The 21,181-nt window shown below is 32.2% G+C and overlaps 1 protein-coding gene across 5 annotated transcripts in view; it reads right to left on the minus strand.

Annotated features, from left to right (window-relative positions):
* LOC148624846 (ATP-binding cassette sub-family C member 5-like) overlaps positions 1-17,352 on the minus strand; it is a 49,547-nt gene extending 32,195 nt beyond the window's left edge. For 3 of the 5 annotated variants that reach the window (XR_015919790.1, XM_088567846.1, XM_088567844.1), the window contains exons 1-12: positions 16,843-17,352; positions 15,763-15,889; positions 13,319-13,441; positions 11,478-11,636; positions 9,993-10,140; positions 7,677-7,824; positions 6,386-6,471; positions 5,230-5,403; positions 3,975-4,037; positions 3,517-3,601; positions 2,800-2,948; positions 1,471-1,578 (exon numbers count right to left, since the gene is read on the minus strand). Coding sequence is in view for 4 of the 5 variants with exons in the window: in XM_088567846.1 (XP_088423972.1) it covers positions 1,471-1,578; positions 2,800-2,948; positions 3,517-3,601; positions 3,975-4,037; positions 5,230-5,403; positions 6,386-6,471; positions 7,677-7,824; positions 9,993-10,140; positions 11,478-11,636; positions 13,319-13,441; positions 15,763-15,887 (1,368 nt within the window). In the remaining variant the exon portion in view is untranslated. The remainder of the gene's footprint in view (positions 1-1,470; positions 1,579-2,799; positions 2,949-3,516; positions 3,602-3,974; positions 4,038-5,229; positions 5,404-6,385; positions 6,472-7,676; positions 7,825-9,992; positions 10,141-11,477; positions 11,637-13,318; positions 13,442-15,762; positions 15,890-16,842) is intronic. The other 2 variants (XM_088567847.1, XM_088567845.1) reach the window with 1 other exon arrangement.
* Between the last annotated feature and the right edge of the window lie 3,829 nt (positions 17,353-21,181).

Below are 21,181 nucleotides of genomic sequence, written 5' to 3' on the forward strand. Positions count from 1 at the left end.
GCAAACAAGTAAAAACATGTCTTATGTCTATAATTACAAGACTTCCACTATTTGCAAAAACAAATAATGCAAGCCAAAAAAAAAAGCAACTTGTCCTGAGCATCAGGCTTGAGGCATTTTCAACCCCTGGCAAATCACTAATCTAGACATCTGAAAACAACAAAATATACACGTATAGCAACCAAATTACCCTCATACGTTCCATGGATACTTTAAAATTGACCAGAGAACTAACAATAATAGGTAGACCAGCCAGGGGATGTCTCATAGCATTGAACACAGCTACTAGAACAAGAGCCTACAAAAAGGTAGAGTAGTGATAATATGGCAGCTAATAATCAGTTCTCTTGTAATCTGACAATTTGTCATTATATTTACTATGAAGTTGGTATACCAACAAATCCAATTTAAAAAAATGTAAATTCAGAAGTTATTGCAATACATGATTTTATTACTGTGAATGATGCAATATACTTAAAAAATTGCAGTAATACATGTAAAAAACTGCATTATGCCATAATTTTAAAATGTAAAAACATGTAACCATTTTTAGTGAGATTGGCAAAATTGGGGATACTATTTTTAGCACAGAATAATAAAATTTGGAACAATCTTTGGAATTTGTTAGAAAAAGAACACAGGTTTAATGAAAACATTAATGAAACTTGCAAAGCTTGAAATTAAAAAAAAAGAGAACTAATATTTCATGCCTGAGATAGACAACATGTACCACTGATTCAAACTAAACAGGATTTGTCATTTTACCCTTAATCTGCTCTGTGAGACATAAGCACTGACAAGCTGTTCAGTGATATGTGGAAGGGCTGCGAGAAAATTTCTCATATTATTGAAAACTGCAAACAGCACAAATACCTGTAAAAATAAATTTTTTGTCAAGAAAAAAATGATTAAGGCTAAGAACAAGATGTTCATAGCTATGTTTACTTTTAGTTTTAATGGTAATATGAGACATGCTCTAGCCTGAATTCTGCCATTACCTGCAGTGCAAAACAGACAGACTAACCCAAAATTAAATGATAAGGGATAAATGACAAAAGATATACATGTACATGGGTTAATTTTTTCTTCATCCAAAACTGAATTTTTTTAAAGTGCTCTCAGAACGTATTAAGATTTTTATTGTTATCTAAAATAAGAATCATGCATATAAACTAAAGACCAACTCAGTATGACAAATGTCCATGCTTGTTATAGAAATCAAGATTTCCCAAATGTAGCTACTGTCAAATAAAAAATTATTGCCATTTAATGTATTGCAATAGTGTTTTTATCATTAAAATTTAACCAAAAAAATAAATTTATGACTGTATCTAATTATTTAACTTATTACATGGTAAGTCTTATAAAATTTGACATTAATAATAAGTAATTATTGCAATATCAAATAAATGCACTAATTTCTAAAACAGAAGCATAGATTGCAGACAAAAAGCACGTCTACCTTTTTACCTTACACCGGTCAAGTGTTACCCTGACCTCAGATAAAGCACGGATGGCAAAGGGAATAACCCCTAGAGAAAATCTCATTGCATTTAACACTGCAATGAGAGTAAACGCCTGCAATACAAAATCTTAATTACAATACAATAAACATTAAAGGGAGGTAATGATGATATCATTGGATAATATACTTGTGTAATTTTTAATGAATTTTATTTTTTATTCATTATCTTTTGCAATATGTTATGGAACTAGAAAACTTTATCAATTTTCTGAAAATAAAAAATATAAAAACAAAAGGTTAGTTAATTCTTTTTTTTAAATAATGCTAGAGGTAAAAGCCTCTACTTGATGAACTTTTTATCATTTGTAATTTAGCTCTGCTTATAAAACATCATGCAATTATAAAAAAGAATAAATAAATGGACATTTTTGATTTGGAGTAAAAATTCACTAAGTTAAGGCCAGCTCATTAGATTTCTTGGTTTTATAGTGTTTTCATTTTTGTACTGACTTAAAACATGATTTTTTTTTATTTGAGAGACAAAAACTTCAGAACCAAGAAATTAACTTTGAAAGGTTTAATTTGTTTAAGACATTTATATGTGAAATTTACATCCATGTGAAATATTTGACCCAGTAAATCATATATATATAAAAACATCTATGTTTACAATAGATTAATAAGGTTTATTTGTCAAATGTCTGAATCTTTTAATAAAGAGTTGCGCTTTTAGCGCATGATACGCCTGTTGCCCTTTTGACTTGTCCTTATGCTTTTAATGAATTTTATGATGAACTAGAAATACTGTGAGCCCTGTCAAATACCCTCCCCCCATAAAAACAAATATATAAAAAATGAACAAAAAAATTGGCACTACCATGGCTACCTAAGTTAAACAAAGTTTGATGTCTTAATTTTTCACCCATACATTTCTATCTTGTTCAAAACACACTTTTCTGACAAGGTTACCAAGTACCTTTTATATTTATTAGTTGGTCATCATAACAAATGGTCCCTTTTCAACGATTTTTCAATGAATTAAATTTCCTTGGCCGTTTCCACCTTTTTTCAAAGAGTAAAACTTCATAACATGGAAATGTAAAATTTAACATTTATACAAATCAGAAGGGAGATTACTTCAATAGATATGAACAATTCACCAAAGTTTCATAAAAAGTTGGTGAAAGTGTTTTTGAGTTATTGTCCAAAGTGTGGACGATGGACAGACGGACAACGTTATACCATAATACGTCCCATCTTAGACAGACATACAAAAAAAACTTTACAAATTTACTGGTTAGATTGAGATGTATTCGTGAATGTTTGAAATATACCTGTGTTGCAGTGATGTCATTTCCTGTCATGACATGAGCAGTGATAACAAATACACCTGCCAAAACTGGTACCATAGGAGCAATGGACTGGCTAACACTCTGCACAAAGGCTGTCTTCTCCAAGATTCCTCTTTCATTTCCTCTTATCTCTAAATAAGTCATTGATATAAATGAATTAACTACTCTTTCAATCAATAGATACATAATCAAAACAAGTTATAAATAAGTTTATGTTTATAGTTAGAAAAATATGATGTCTTACTCTGCAATACTACATCATGTTGTAACTACAAGTCTAATAAAAAGATACTTAATTTTAACATTTTTCCTAAGTTTCACGATAAAATAACTTTGCATCCCATATTTAAGACATTGGTGTACCTGCATAAGCCAAAAATACATGACACATAAACATGCAGTACTTGTCTGGCCTTCAATATGTTTTTTAAGGATGATGATAATCTGAGATAATTGTGGTCTAATTAAGGTGGTAGACCTAGGGTAAGGGACATAACTCTTGAAATCAGTGATATGTTTGTATCATTTCAATTTCACCAAAGCCTCTCAAGCTTTTGTTTGAAGCAGAATAAAATCAATCTGAGTTAATTAGATGCTTACATAATATTGATGTGAAATGCTCAATGCAAACATTTCAATGGTTTTTAAGAATTGTGTCCCTTACCCTAGGTCTACCTCCTTAAATCCCCAACAAATTACCTGCTATTTTCTTTGCAAAAGGTTTCTCCCATGCATACATCTTGATAAGTTTAATACAGTTTAACAATTCTGTCATTCTTTGTACCTATTGAAAATAAGGAAGTTTAACACCATGCATGTGCAATTGGCTCCTTAAAATTTATATGTATATTGATAGTTTAGAAGACAATTTCTGCTGTGAAAAGTCAATAGATCTGTTTTATTCTCAGATTGTTTAGCTTAAATGAAATACTTTAACAATGAATAAAAAATAATGGGTATAAATTATGTGTTGCCTTATCTTGAAATATTTGGTAAAGTTTGTAATGCAGAGCAACAATTAAAGGACAAACTAACACTGTCTTGTTGCCTGTACCTGTTCCTAATTTAGAAATTAAAATGAATTTGGTAGGTGGTTGACATGCATGTATCATCTCATGTCTTATTCTTATAAAAAACTTAAACAAATTAAGAATTACCCTTTTGTCAGTAATAGCTATACACTTTCTTCTCAGCATTGTTGTTATTTTTGATATAAAGGCCTGAAATTGGAAATAAAATGATGATACCAATATTGTATCTCTACAACCGTAAGACATGATTAATGTCTGAAAGACAACAAAAACAGAAGATATTTCATAGCACTGTAATATTTACCATAGAAAGCATCCAAAAGTAAGTAAGGATAATTTACATTTAAGGATGCTGATATAAGTCGCTATCATTATTTATCAACCCGAGAAAATGATATATTCACCTACAGCTTGGTCAATATAATGTTTTCTTGGGTTGATAAATCATGATAGCAACCTTAATCAAGCGATTATTTGTTTTATTACTTAAATGTATGTGCTTGTGAGACTCTACTTTTGTTTCCATTTTTAGGTTAAAACCATATCCTATTAAATTCTGCATGACCTCTATTGATCTATTTTTAGTGCAAGCGGAAAGAATTAATGGTATTTGAGTGAATTTGAACTACTGTCAACAATTTTTTTTTCAAATTTTGACAGGGTATTCAAGGGAACCAAGGTTCTAGCGACAATCAAAAGAATGTAATCCAGGGACAAAGACCAGATATGGAAAACAGATATACACAACAAAGAACATATAGTACATGTAACTAAAATAATACACATAAAGTAACAAAAGCAAATGAGCAACTCGGACTCCACTAAAAATTAGAAGCATGGGCCAGGTGCACTGGTTGGGTAAGTGTCCTCTGCTTTTCGAGAAAAACCTGCCGAGTTGCTCGTAAAAAGTCAAGTCCGGGGTAGAGGAAAGGAAAACTATGACACATTGAACAAATCAGTTTTCATGGCATCGATGGATACACCGTAACAATCCAATTCCAAAACAGACAAGATTTTCCATATCATGCTGGACCAATGAATTACAATTTCATTGAAATGCACTGAAAATGAACATTTCAAGGGCAGATAACTCTGTCAAATACCTCATTTTTCTAAGATTCTATTGAAAAATTTTTGAGCAAATCCAATGATGCAGAGATCAAATAATGGTCTTTTCAAATAGAGAAAGCATCCTTGAGTGATATTTTATTGTCCGATCAGTGTGTATTTGACATGCACATTTAATTTCTCTCACTTTGCCTGATTTTTACAAATACTTACACTTAATAACTTATATATGGACTAAAACCATTTTTAGGTAACAACAAACATTACCAACTGCAAGAATTCTCCTGAATTTATATGTTTTTCTCATACAAACCATAAAAGGATAAAATCCTATAAATGTTGCACTTCCAACTAGAGCCCAGGGACCTATAAGAAAGGCAGAGTAAATAGTCCCATATATCAGGACCACTGGACCACCAAACAGCAAAGGACCAATAGCACAGGCATCAAAAAGTCTTTGTCCATCATTACTGCATATGTTGACAAGCTAAAAAAATATATTAAAAATAGGCAAAAGAATAATAAAAAACATGCAAATTAAAACATTAGGACTAACATTTCAACCCTGAAAGTATATTGTAGTAGAAAAATTGTATCATTGTGGCCAAAATATACTTATATACTTGTATATTTGAAGTACAAGTGTATCCATATTGTACACAGAATAACTTTTTAAAGGAGAGCAACAACAATAAGTTTTCTAAATATTCAGTTTTTTTCCTGATATCTGCTACGATCCAAATGATTTAACATTATAGTTATTATTCAATCTTCTTTTCAGTAGAATCTGATTTTTTTTCATGATGCTATATGGTCTACACTTAACAGTGGTATTCACTGAACACAGATGCATTGTAAATCCATTAAACTCAAAAGAAGGTAGTTGGTAAATAGGAAGTTGGTACATAACTAAGACATAAGTATACACACAGTACAACAGAATCTTCACACTGAAGTTGGTGCATAAGTGAGACATAAGTATGCACACAGTACAATTGAATCTTCACACTGAAGTTGGTGCATAAGTGAGACATAAGTATGCACACAGTACAACAGAATCTTCACACTGAAGTTGGTGCATAAGTGAGACATAAGTATGCACAGTACAATTGAATCTTCACACTTTGGTGCATAAGTTAGACATAAGTATACACACAGTACAACAGAATCTTCACACTGAAGTTGGAGCATAAGTGAGACATAAGTATGCACACAGTACAATTGAATCTTCACACTGAAGTTGGTACATAAGTTAGACATAAGTATACACACAGTACAACTGAATATTCACACTGAAGTTGGTGCATAAGTAGTACAACTGAATCTTCAGACTGAAGTTCAGTTTATTCACCATGTACATGTGACAGACAAACACAATTAATGGATACATGTACAACACTGCAGCTAAAATTTAATGTACCTGACCTATTAGGTGTTTCTAATAAATGTACATGTATACTAATGATTACCTCCCCTATGGTTTTATCTTTCAGTCCTCTCAGCCTTAGGATCTTCTTGTATAACAAACTCAAGGCACCTCCTCTCATTCTTACACCTGTAATTACAGGTAACTAAAGAGTTACAAATCTCAAATATGCAGAATACTTTTCAACCACTGACTTGTGGTTTCCTAAAATTTCAGATTTTTCAAGTTATCGACAATCTGAAGGCTTCTTTTGAAACACTTTTCTACTGTCAACAACAAAATAAAAAATATTAACATGCTTACTTAAGCTTGCATGTTAAAAATTGAAATTTCATTTTATCAAATAGAAAAAAAAAATAACTTAAAGCAAATCCATCTGAATCTACCTTATTATTATTAAACTCAAAATTGATTTATTATAATTTTCTATCATACAATTTTCTCTATTTAAAAAAGAGTAATCAAGGGAACCAAGGTTATAGCGGTAATCAAAAGAATGTAATCAAGGGACAAAGACCCGACATGGAAAACAGACACACACAACAAAGAACACAAAGCAACCAAAATCACACATACAAAGTAACAAAAGCAAATGAGCAACCCGGACTTCACTAAAAACTGGGAGCATGGACCAGGTGCACCGGTAGGGTAAGCGTCCTCTGCTTTTCTAGAAACATAACCCTGTTCCAGAAGCCCATTTGTTAGAGTTCTAGCACGACACAAAAAGTCTGCATAGTTTCGGCAAGCTCTGGCATAGCGTATGAGTTGTGATATGAACACTCTATACACAGGAGCCGAAGGGATGTTGCCAAAGATGGAAGGAAAGTTCACAATTCTGAATGAAAAGTCATCACGTTTGTCGTAAAGTTCGGTCAATAGTTTTCCTTTACCATCGATTTCTAAGTGTAGGTCAAGATATGAGGCTGACTTCACAGTGTCTGTAGTATCCTTTATCTCAAGTTCTTTTGGGTAGATGCGATGTATCGAATCCCCGAAATTAGGATTGTTTAAAGATAATACGTCATCTATATAGCGGAAACTGAGATTGAAGGGTCTAGCCAAACAATATTCTTTCTTTCTGATCAGATCAGCTATAAAGTCAGCCTCATAAGAGTGAAGGAATAGGTCAGCAAGTAAAGGAGCACAATTTGTTCCCATTGGAATGTCGACCGTTTGTTGAAAAACACGTCCACCACACTGGACAAATATGTTGTCAATTAAAAATTCCAGCATTTTGTAAACATCTTCCTCTGTATATTTGGAAGATGATTTGGAATTATTTCTTACAAAGTATGAGAAATCTCTACCAAGAACTATATAAAAATCATACGAACCTGTTTTATAATTAAGTACCCAGCTGACAGCAAACATCATGGACCGACCAAACTCCATAATAGAAATAGCAGCAACTAATGCTAGACCATAACCCAAGTACATCTCTCCTTTGGATAGATCACTCAAAAGCTTTCTCATCACAAACGCCTGAAAAACAACAAATGTAGAATTAAATTTTTAATTCCAATTGACTTCAACCTCATGGGTAATAGAGTTTTAATAAGTACATATGTACTTGTAAATTAAATATTCTCCAGCTAAAAAAAGAAAAATTTCCAAATATTTTTGTGAGGAATTACAAATCACAGCCACTTCATATTTGTTATAAAACATCAATGAGGGAGGAATTTAGACCTGTCACTCATTTATTTTCTTATCTCTATATCGTGATACGATTGGTATTTACAGAGAGTGTTAAACAGAAACATTAAAAGTTTGGAATAGCATGGGTACATGTATCAAGATTTGCAAATGACTAGGGACAGCAAGGGTATGCTTAGTGAGCAGTACATCTATTTCCCCTAAGCAGTGTTTTCATTAGGAACAGTCTGGAAGCCAATTTGCATGATTCAAACACCTGTCTGGCGGGTTCAAGTGGAAAAAATTACATATCATTTAATTCAGAATTAATAAATTTGTCCTGTTCAAATTTATATTTGACCTTTTAGGAGAAAAAAATAGTGAAAACACTGCTAAGATATATTATATTATTAGTTCTTATTATATTATAAACTTCTCAGTATTTGTTTTATTTTTTCTAATACAAGTTAATGTACTGGCAATACCAGCATACCACATGATTTTCCCACATTGTCTGCAAATGCTTTTAGATCTTTTTTTCTCATTTTTTTTATGTCTGTCTTTTCATTAGGCTTCTATAAATAGTTATTTCTGTCTCCTGATTTTCTGATTTTCATTCCTATTATTATGAATGAATCATCTTTGTTATTTAAAAAAGAAACCTTTTAGATTTTCCTTAATGAAGGATCACCATTGACTTCAATCTATATGATTTCAAGTGTCAAACAAGAGGCTCCCAGGAGCCTGAATTGCTCATCTGGTTAAATTTTTGCCTTTCAAGAGCAATAATTCAAACAAGGAGTTGTCTGACAATTTTGACTCAAAGAAGACTTCAATTTTGACTAAAGAAGATTTTGGTCGGACTTATTATAAGGATCATTTCAGCAATTGAAAGTTTATTTCTATCTATTATAGTTTTCAAGATATTGGCTTAAAACTGCTAAAAACATAATTTTTCGCCTTATAAGGCCAATAACTCTTAACAAGAAGTCGTCCAACAACTTGGATCTCCACACACTTTTGTAGACCTTATAAGGATCATTTCAGCAACTGACAGTTTATTTCTATCATAGTTTTCAAGATATTGGCAGAAAACAGTAAAAACAACTAAATTTTCAAGATATTGGCTGAAAACTGTAAAAAAAAAAAAAAACTACATTTTTCACCTTTCAAGGGCAACAACTCTTACAAGGAGTCATCTGACAACTTAGATCCCTGGTAATTATTGTAGGCCTTATAAGTAGAATCATTTCGGCAATCAAAAGAATTTGGCTAAACTTAACAGTTTTGGAGATATATGCGAAAAACTACTGCCTGACCCTTATGTTCTATTTTTAGTAATGTCAACCATGTTTTTTGAGGGATCAAAAATCCCTACATCAGTACTATACATGATACACCAAGAAACATTCATACCAAGTTTGGTTCCAATTGGTCAAGTAGTGTCAGAGGAGATTTTTTAAAGAAATAACATTAAAAATAGCAAAAAAACGTGAAAAAGGGCAATAACCCCAACATGGCTTAACAAATTAAAATGAAAATTTCAGCATATAGATATCATCATGCTGAACAATTTTACCTATGTCAGAATTTGGCTAAACCTAACAGTTTTGGAGATATATGCAAAAAACTGCTGTCTGACCCCTATGTTCTATTTTCAGTATGGCGACCATTTTTTTCAATGAATCAAAAATCCCCACGTTGGTATTATGCAGAAAACCCTAAAGAACATTTAAACCAAGTTTGGTTCTAATTGGTCGAGTAGTTTCGGAGAAGAAGAGTTATGAAAAATTGTTAACGAAGGACGACTAAGATGATGACAAACGCCAAGTGATGGCAATAGCTCAAATGGCCTTTGGCAAGGTGAGCAAAAAAAGGGAAGTACTCTTACATACATGTAGACGGATAAGAAAAGTAATAGTTTCAAATTTTAACCTACATGTATTATTGTATAATTGAACTTTTCATACCAATTAATATTTCAGATTAATATGAAATTTAAAAATCCAACTTACAGGAGCTGAAAAACTTAAAGTGACAGATATTATTATGGTACAAGCTGATATCAATATCCTGGTTCTCACAGCTCGGAAAATCACTCTAGCAAATGATGCCTTCTTAGGTCCATTTTTGGCTAGCTCTTCATTCCATAACTTCTCTAATCTGAAGAAAATTGTCCGTACTTTAGCATGTTTTCTTTCACACAAGAATGAAATAATGTGACTTGTGTTAACTCAAGTGGTCCTCACAGCTGGTTAGTACTGTATATATCTTTTGTGATTAAAAGAATCTAACACAGCTGAAAGTGCAAGACAGAGAAATCTCAGACATCCAGGAATAAGATAACAATGCTCTCCCGAGTTAGAAAACATTGAAATTTTATCCAAGAGTGTCCGAGATTTCCTAGTCTTACATTTTCTGCTGGTGTTTGATTTTTACTCACTTTTAAAACTGATTCAGTGATTAGTATGTTAATGCAGAATGTAGAATAAGGAAATCTCACAGGGCTAAAAATATGGATATTCTTGTCTCTTTTTAGGAAGAATTCTCTGTCTTGCATTCTCAGTGGCATAAGGCTTTTCATAGTCTTGCATTTTCTGGCCATGTTTGATTCTTTTTCTCACTTTTAGTTCACATTGATTTTTGTTTTCATTACACCTGCTTTCTAAAATTCCTTTATATTTACAAGACCTAATGTAACGTTTTATCGCAACGTCACAAAAAATGTGTGTTTTTTCTCACCCATGGGAGTGAGATAAGGAAATCTCACAAGTCTAAAATATCCTTGTCTCTTTAGTGAGAAAAGGAAATCTAACATGGCTAAAAAAATGTTATCTTTGTTCTTTGTAAGAAAAAGTAGTTCTTTTTAAGGACAGTTAGTTCAATAACAAATAAAGCATCAAAAGGAACACCAATGCCCTCAACCTTCTCTTAGATTTGAGGTGCTACAGAAAAAGGATACAGACACAAGTCCTAACTTTTTAATATACCCAAAGCATACATGCATTGCACTTAATTTTCTTGTACCTAAAGGAAAATAACCTGAATTTTTTACAGAAAAAAATAATTCATAAAAAAAACTCAATGTCATCAATTTCAAAACAGATACGTATTAACTTGATAAGAATTCTGAGCAAAACATTCAAAAAATAATTCATGGTTGCCCACATTAAGCTGAGAATTTAAGCCTGGGCAGGCATAATATTTGTAGATATTATACTTACCTATGCTTTTACTCAGGGAAAGTAAATAACAAATATTATGCCTACCTTTGCTTGAATAACAAAAGAAAAATGGGAAAAAAATGAAATATTTCCATTGTAATTTGGTAATTGTAAGATTCTGTAATCTAATAAGCCTACAGCTATTGTGTAATTATGTAGATATTTTAGAGTACAATCAAGAAATTTTAGCATGGATTGTAATCATGGTTTCCTTTGATCTTTGTGGCACTCCATATCAGAATTGACCACATAGAATGCAGATTTTAACTCATGTACCTTTCTCCATTTGTTTCTGCTCGATCACCATCACTGCATCTCATATGAGCTAGAAAGCCTTCCCCCTTTTTATACAACCTCCAAATGATTGGTGTTAGCCAAGCATAGGTCAACAATGACAGCAAACCAGCTGTGCCTTCTGGGATTTCATCTTTTGGACTAGAAGAGAGCATACAGTAGAAATGGCATATTTTGTTCTGAAGAATGTAAACAACTTGACATGTGTGTTAAACTTGAAAAGATGAAACATATGTTTTTCATAAGTTTTGAAAACATCTGAAAAACACATGTTTAGGACTAATAAATTAATGAAGAAAAGGATAATAAAATCAAATGGTAATTATATGTCTTCCATAGGACTTGGTTATGGACAAAGGTATGGTTTTCATGTAATTTAGAAAAAAAAAACTTTTCTTTCCATGTAATTCTATGGGCACAAAAACATAAATTTCTATATTGGTCCCAAACATATGTTTTCATATTTTTTTAAAATATATAAAAACATGTGTTTAGGACCAGTATGGTATACAGTGAAACTTCTCCAAACCGGCTACCACTGGGACAAGATAAAATTGCCGGTTTATAGGGGTGGCCGGTTTTGTGAAAAATAGCAATACATTCCAAGAGCTGTTTCCATTTATGTGTTCTATAACCTACACGTTGTTGGTTTCCTGGTCAAGGCCAATTCAAAACTTTGGACCTGTTATTACATTTCAAAGCTTGCATCATTTGTAAATGATTTGATTTTATAAACAGCACAGCCAACAAAACAATGTTGACAGTTTTGAAAGAATGTGTATTAAAGATCAAAGGGCTATTGATGCTAACTAATCATTTGTATTGTTTTAGTAAACAACGCATCAATGAAGTTTAATAATTTTACCTCTTTATTGTTTTGGCATGGGTACAGATCACATTATTTGATTGTTTAAAGCCTGATTGCCTGATGTGTGTACATACCAATTAACACCTAACCAGTGACAAAATGTGATGTCTGGATTCAATTTGTTATTTAAACTACTGTTCCCTTCAACTATCATCTGTCCACTGATGAAATGCAAACTGGTCAGTGAATGAATTACTAATTACTAAATACATAATATTACGTAATCATTAACAGTTTAGTTGACACATTTATAACAGGTGAACAATAACCGGTCAGCTGGAATCAAGAGGTTGTTTTTACTTGAATTATATAACTAAAACTGTGAAAAACCGACCAATTTACTGTTTTAGGGGGTGGCCGATCTATTGAAGTCAAAACACACAGTTTAAGGTATATCAGCCAGGACTTTTGAAAATGGCCAGTTTGAAGGGAAGACAAGTTTTTTTATGGTCCACTTTGGAGAAGTTTCACTGTATATATGTTTTTGTGCATTTAAAAAATACATGAAATAATGTTTTCAAAAATCATATGAAAACCAAACTCTTTTCCTAAGAACTTCTATGGGTGGCTCCCCTGGTGAAAAAGTGCTTTCTCTGGGTACCTCATATCTTTTAATGGAACAGCCCTATGTGCAATCCTATTGAAAACAAAAAAACTACTGTACGATTTTTATTTACTTGTTTTTCATATGTTTTTCATGGTGGTCCTTAACATACAAAAACATACGGCAGACATATGTTTTTCAGGTGTTTTCAAAACACATAAAAAACATATGTTGCAACCTTTCCTTTTTACAGTTTTTACAAAAACACTTCATGATTTTTTTATATAATTTTTTCAATAATAATAGTAATAGTAACAAAGATTCCTTCAGAACATTAATATAAATCTCACAGAAAATCAACTAGGCATGTAGAGTTGTGTCAAATATCTTTTTCTTACAAACTATGCATACCTTTTCTCAAACCTTATTGGTTTAAGATAATGGAAAGATTTTCTATATTTCCTCAGCCCTTCTCTTCTTCTGTAAGCACTTAGGTCCACAGTAGATTCCAATTTGCACTCGACATCTAATAAACTACAAGTCCAAACACATTAGTAAAAATCAATGATTTGAAATTAATGATGGTATGGGAAGTTTTCATGTTTTCTTTGTTGTGTATGTCTGTTTTCCATGTCTGGTCTTTGTCCCTGGATTACATTCTTTTGATTACTGCTATAACCTTGGTTCCCTTGATTACTCTTTCTTGTATTGAATTATGAATACATTGGTAATATATACTGTACAGTATGGTACCTTTGTTCCTTGTGAAAGCTGTAGCAGGATTTCAAAGAAAACATGAGTAACATAACTCCTTAGATTTGTTTTCTTCTAATACATTGTATGAACATGTATAAACTGAATGTCAACTTTTACCACTGATTTCAGAGAAATAAAGTGTAGGTCATTAATCAAACAGGATCCAACTTCACATACAATGTACATATTACAAATTTTGTTTCATTTCACCTTTTTCAAGAATTGTTAACCCTGTCCAAAAATTAATTTGCAATTAAATTCAAAAACTATTCTTATACTGTAATTATACTCAAATAGAACTAATTTTGAGTTTAAGAAAATAATTTCTGAAATTTATAACTAATTTCCCAAAATAGACACATTTTATTAATTTGAATTTTTCATGCAACCAATTTTTCTTTAATTAATCCTCTTCACTTCCTGTTAATTAATCATAAAATATTGGTGAAAAGATGAAGATTTTGTATTTGCAGCAGTGATAGAATATTATTAGGATGAACAATTGCCTAAAACATATTTGCTGATTTTAAAAGAGATACTGAATGATATTAATGAAATTACATTTGTGTAGTGTTCAGAAATAGTAGTGAAGTTTCTGAAATGAATATCTGACATAAAGAATCTTGATCCTGAAGGACTAATAACCTAAAAAAAGGTGCAAGTGTAAAATTGATTATAATTTCTAATAAAACAATTACGAATACTGTAATGTCAAAACATATAATCAATTGTACACTTCCAGGATTAGCAAAAAAGTGAAAAATACAATGTACCCATTTTTCTAAGGGAAATACAAGTACATAAATGTACATGTACTGGGAAATATAAATTTGAGTTAACATAAAACATATACTTCAGTATGGGAGTTATGCCTATTCTAGGTCTAAAATTTTAAGAATTAGAATTCCTTCCTTTTTTCTTTTTTTTTTTGACTTCCAGGATTGGCAAAACAGTGAGAAAAACTCATATTTCCATAGGAAATACATGTACTGGGAAATATAAATTTGATTTAACATAAAATATATACTGAAATAAAGGAGTGATGGCATGCCTATCCTAAGAATTAGAATACTTTCTGATTTCTTTGTAAAATTAACTGCTGGATTTTACCAACTGACTTTCCCCACCCAGATTAAACTTTGCCATCATGGGTACAAAATCACACTTACTTGATAAATGTAGTCATGTACAAATATACTATCAGTACCAATAATAATAATAGTACATGTACATGGTTTTTTTTTCAAATCAGTTTCAAATTACATTTTTATACATGTACATTTGTTTCTTCTCTGAAACCCACATTTTTAACTTTTGAGCTACAGAGAAAGAAGAAATTTGCCCTCTATTCTGACTTAGTTGTGTACATAAATCTGTAAAAATCTGGCAGTAGTTGAATCATAGAAGAAAAAAACACAAAAATCTTTTCATTAAATCTTATTCAATGTTATCTGAACTGCAGAAATTTCATTCATTTCTTTTTTAAGTGTAATTCTAGATATGTATAAATTATATGAAAATTCTAATGCATTGCAATTTTATCATCAAAGAGAGATAACTCGCTTCCCCCATATCAAAATAATTGGAAGTACTCTACTGCTACCTTAAAAAATTAAAAAATAACCTCGGATGCAGAAAGAAGAATTTCTTCTTGAAAAAAATGCTGGAATTGTAATCATACACAACTCAAAGTAGTTCTATCCCCCAGGTGGCACTAAAAAAATTAGATATCACTAGAAATAAAGAACAATAACTCTGTTAAGAAATTTGGTGTCTAGTATGGCGTTAGGGAAAAAAAGTAATGGTAAAAATTTCAACCAGTAAAACTATAATTTTAGAATCTGATTAGTCAAATTCCAGACAGATTCTTTTGCCTAGTGCCTCCAAGGGTTTTCTTTTGTAAACTATAAAGGCTGAGGAGTTCCAATTGATACCAGAATTAACTGTCAAGTAGTCCTCACAAAACCATCAACTGTGTACCCAAATGGTCAAATTTGTGTGCATGTTTTTTAAAGAAGCATGATTCATTGTTGATCAATTTATCCTGATTCTTTCAGATTCCAGCACTTTATGTCAATAAAAGATTTTCTTGAACTAACCTGTCATCTTCCTCTTCATCAAACAGATCATCCTCCTCCCGTGTAGGAGGATAAATTGATTCTTCAGTCTCATTTACTAACAGTTTGGTAGATGTGTTAGTTTCATTTAGATCAGAATCTGACATTACTGTAGAGTAATAAGAGTTACATGTGTAAAAGTTTCATGGAATAGTAAGATTACCAGTAACATATGACATAAGGAAAACTGTGATATGACTGTTTGATTGAAGAATGTCCCTAGACTTTGGTAGATACATTTGTACACAAATTTCAATAAATTACACTCTTATCACTTGCAGGTTTTTATATTATGGAAATATAGCTGTTGGTAAATAACATAGATTCAGCTGTGGCTAAATTTGGTATACCATACACTTTCCTAATTCCAATGGAGATAAATTTTTAACAAATCACATACATAAAGCACTGTAAATACATGTAGATGAATCATAATGCTGAACTATGTATAAAAAGCAGTACAATATGACAAACATTGTATAATATAATAGCATACATTTTGCCATTATTTTGTACAATGTACATGTATACAGTACTGTAAAGAAAACATGAAGACAGCATACAATTCTCTATATACATACATGTATCAAGCCATATACATATACATGTACACAAAATCAACTAAATCAAAATATAAAACTTATACATGTACAATGTACATGCACACTATAAACAATCTTCTGTTAAATTATACATGTCTCTATGAGAATTACTTCCTGACAAACAAATTCTCCTTTTCAGTGCAAGTTTTCTTTTGTAATACATGTACTTTGTTTAAACAATTCAAAATCAGGTAATCACTTATCTTTTTTTTGGCAAATCAAAATGTTAATATACATTTGACAGTCCTTTCCTTCAAAAATTCTCAACAACTAGCCCGAACAATAGAGGACTGTATAGGATTCAACTAGGCCGAAACAAGAAATGTACATAACATTTTATTAGCCCCTGGCTTCGGGCTAGTAGCTAAAGGCAAGCACTGATTTGACCAACAAATTCAGGCAAGTAACACTTGCATATTAACACACAACATGTACATGTGATAATAATAGAACTTCATACCTGTATCTTGTGTTGTAGTCTATATCTATTGCATATTATAGAATTGCTTATATGTCCACACTGATATCTTATAATAAGTGTCCTTATCAGAAACACTGATATGGCCACATTCTATTTCCTGACCGCCAGATTAGCAAGTAGTTGGAGTAGTCAATTAAGCATTTAAACAAACAAACCCTTTAAGATTTGATCAGAATGTGGAACGTTGACTACTTGTACGTATAAACGTAGTGAGTTCGTTTAAAAATCCCACAAGCAAGGTGACATTGCACACGCGTAAGTTCAAGTACGTGTTCTGTACCATCTTGATGTACAAAATATTGAATAACAAATTGCTTGAACAACAAGAAGTGATATGTTGGTGTCGGTCCAATTGGTATGTTGTGTGCTTATTTATACAACAAATAAAACCTTTATAATGATACTTCTAAACTTTAGCATGTTTGTGAAATCAGAATGAATTTCAGTACATTGCTTATTCAACTTTCACCCGGAAGTTATGGATTTGCATGTAACTTGCTAAGACAATGTCGGGAGCCACTTGTAAATCCGTACAAGTCGAATAACTCTACATCCAGAAATCAACTACAATTATTGGGTATATCCTCGAAATATTTGAAGTGTATTTTTCATGATTTTTTGTTTGATTCACTGAGACACTCCCTGGTCAGACTCTCAATTTAATTAATTGAGGAAACGGTTTATCCAGCTCATCTCAGAGAAATAATAGTACTTACCGCCCCCAAATACTCATAAAACATAGATGTAAGAGGTTGGAATTCCGTACATGTAGATTGCCAGGTAATCTGTAGTACTCAATGCTGGAATCCCCCCTAAAAAAAGTTCTTTTTTCAAGACATCATAAGAATGGTCACCCAAAAAGAGACCAAAAAAACCCCACACTTTCCAATAAGTAATTCCAACCCTAAAAATGAATTTGATCCCCAAAAAAGTAACGTTTGGAAAAATGACCCACAAAAAAAAGAAGAAAGAAATCAATCCCAGACTAACTGTACTAAAATTTTCACAGAGTATCCCAAATGAAGGCAAAATGAACCTCATCCGAGGCCATGTCACAACGTTACATGAACAAATCAAAAAGGTACGCCTTTTTGGCAGACCGAATAGAATGATATGAATCAGCAAGCCTCTTTAATATAGCTGCAATCTAGCTCCAGACAAGCCCTACCTTTTGGCAGTGCTTCTTCCTTTGGCTAGGATACTATTAGACTGAAATATGGAATCCACTGTTTTAAGTCTGCATGACTAATCAAATATTCGTTAACTTAAACAAACAAAACATTCTACAAAAAGGGTAACGAAAATTGTCAATGTTTTATTTCGGTAATAAATAACATAAAATAGAATGTACGTTCCACCTTTTCACCGGATCAAACTACATTGCAATTATTTTTTACTAGATAGGTGGTTTTAAACTTTAAAAATAATAATGCAACGTTTGTTCAACGTTAGTTACGTAGCTAAGTGAGAGACAGTGCACAGTAAAACATGGAACACCACTATAGCCGTAAAAAGAAAGGGGTATGAAAATATTGGCTACAATGCTAATTGGGTGTCCGTTAGAACATGAGAGCTAATGCATTTTACGTGCAAAAATGTGCCTATTTGAATTCACATAACCTAAATACTGTCACATGATATTGATTCGAAATCTCTGGAGCAGGGCCTCTCGTAGCCCAATCAGCGGTCCCTCACTTTAAAATTTCTGAATCCACCACTGGCCCCGCTCGCTCGCACCATCATATTAGTAGCCGACTTTGCAGCCAAATAATTCGATTAAAAACTCATGTAACTAAACAAATTTAAACAAGAAACAAATTAAAAATATGGCATCTAATGGAATATAAAATGATACGGCGCCACGTTGTGTTTTGTTTGTGTGTGTGTGTGTGTGTGTGTCGAGGGGTAAAAACAACTTAACATGGCCGTAACTTTTGTGTAAAATACGAACTCCATCTGTATTTTATGATACACAATGCAATAACTATACATAGTTTGAAAAAAGGATCCTTCAATATCTTCAAAAGTTATCACCAGGAAACCGTCAGGTTCGGACAGATGGACGTACGGACATGCAACTTTCGGAATTTACCACATACTACACAATACTTCGCCACTTCGGAGTAATACGTAGTAAATACCGAAGCAGTTATAGGTCTGTGGAGGAGACTGTCGGATTGCTCAATAGTACTAGAGCTCTGCGCACGTTCATATGTATTCTTTTTTGCTTGTCTTGTTAGTTTGGTATTCCATGTCCAGTGTTTCTCGCTTCGTCTCTTGTCAATTTACTTTAGAAGTATTGAAATAGTACTTTCCTTGTTAGGTTTTAAATGTTAAGTAATTGTCATTTCTTTTTTATTTCGTGATATTGTATAATGAAATTAAACGAGAAGTATAATTACTTACTGACATCTGATCCACTGCTAAACGGGAAAAACACTTCAATTCTTCCGAGCAGAATATAATTTTCTTCCACTCTTCGGAGGAAAATAATTTCTGACGCTGATCAAGGGTACATAGGAATTACTATATACGGAGTGATTTAAGAGTTCTGTCCAACTCCTGTTAAATGACCAGTTGATTCATTATTTTGAACCAAAAAAAATGACAGTTTCTTGGCTCATTTATTGAATATACATGTACCAAATATCTAATAAATTTCATTCAAATATGTCATAAAGAATGGAAGACCAGATGGAGAGTCAAATTCTGAACTCGATCCGTGCTCATTTCGAGAGACAGGAAACCATGCAACAAAAAACATTTCAACACCAATCGGATTAAAAGCACTCGTAAAACTAACGAACACGTAAATCATTAACAAACCAATGGGATTTACGTGCACGTTAGTCTTACGTAAATTTGTGAAATGATGCCCTGACACTTGCCATATAAGTAGCCTAATTAATGATTTAATTTTAATTAGATTGACTTAATTCGGTATATAACTAAGTATAAACATGTATATAGCGGCTTTAATGTACAAACCATAACAAAAGCCACTCCATTCACTGAAGAATACCATGTTACACGACCAAGTAAGATTGAATTTCTCTCAATTACTTTCAAAAGTATCAAATCTTGTCCATAATCACCGAAGGGGATAATTTATTTATTTGGATGGAGATTTCTGCAAAAAGATAATTTTCTCTCTCTGATGCATCTTTGTCAACTGACTTTTTGCCTTCTCAAGTAGTTCCTCATGGCGTTCCTTCAATTGCCCCAACATTTCAGCTAGGATGGGATAGTTGTTCAGATCTGCTTTTGATTTAGAGTGACGGTATGTTGATTTCTGCTTCTTTTTTCTCATTAACATCTGACCCATTTTCAGTGTTATGTAGTTGCGTATGTTTAGCTGTAAAAAGAAAATCGACGTTTCATTTAAAGGAAGAAGGCATGATTTATATTTAGTACTCATAGTTTTACTATACCAAAACCCTATTCATTATAGTAAAGTACACTTTGAACTGAACATTCTTTTGGGTTATGATAAGTGTTTTTGTTTTATACAGGATTTGAATATATAAAACGAATTTTATTGGAAGTCAGAGCATGCCTGTTTTAGACAGATTGAATTTGGTTTCAAGTTCAATTTAGATCGGTTTCAGACTTTTATCATTTGGTCAAATATCTCATTCAGTCACACACTGAATGCTGTGTATTCGAAATAAAATTGTATTATAATTTTTGCATTGCTCCGGCTTCCAGCTTTAAATGTCGCCTGGCAAGCCATTTACTTGGATATTGGAGTATGGAGGAACGGATTTCAAACATCTTACATTGGTGTAAAAGGAAAGGCACTATTAATTGTATATTAGATCTGAAATTTGACATGATTTAGAATAGAGTGCATAAAATTATCTGTTGAAAGTTTTTTTTAATTTCCATAAGATTATCAAGAGGAATAAAGATGTCGTTGGCAGTTACCCTCCCAGGGCAGTCGTTTGTGTTTTTGGTATAGAGTTCGATTGACGAATCGCACTTTTTGATAGTTCAGTGACGCTTTCTTTTGATAATTTCATCTCCTCTTTTCGCTTTAACATGACCGAGTAATAACTTTAAATTCGACTTCCTTCATTGATCAAATGTACAATGACCTAATTTGGCATTTGGTATTGTCAGTGTAATCTAAAATCAAAATAATTAACTGTAGATGATAAACTATTACTCCATCTGGGAAAAACGGAGTATACAGTTTTCAGTTCTAAAAGAAAACTAAAAAATAGAGGAGTTCAATATTAAATGTAGTGAAGACACTATTTGCTCCCAAAATACTGTGAAATATTTGGGAATAAATAAAGATATATGAAGACATTAT

Source organism: Perna viridis, chromosome 2 (assembly GCF_037379345.1).
Source record: "Perna viridis isolate PV_CMFRI_1.1 ecotype Kerala chromosome 2, ASM3737934v1, whole genome shotgun sequence".
NCBI classification, from domain to species: Eukaryota; Metazoa; Mollusca; class Bivalvia; order Mytilida; family Mytilidae; genus Perna; species Perna viridis.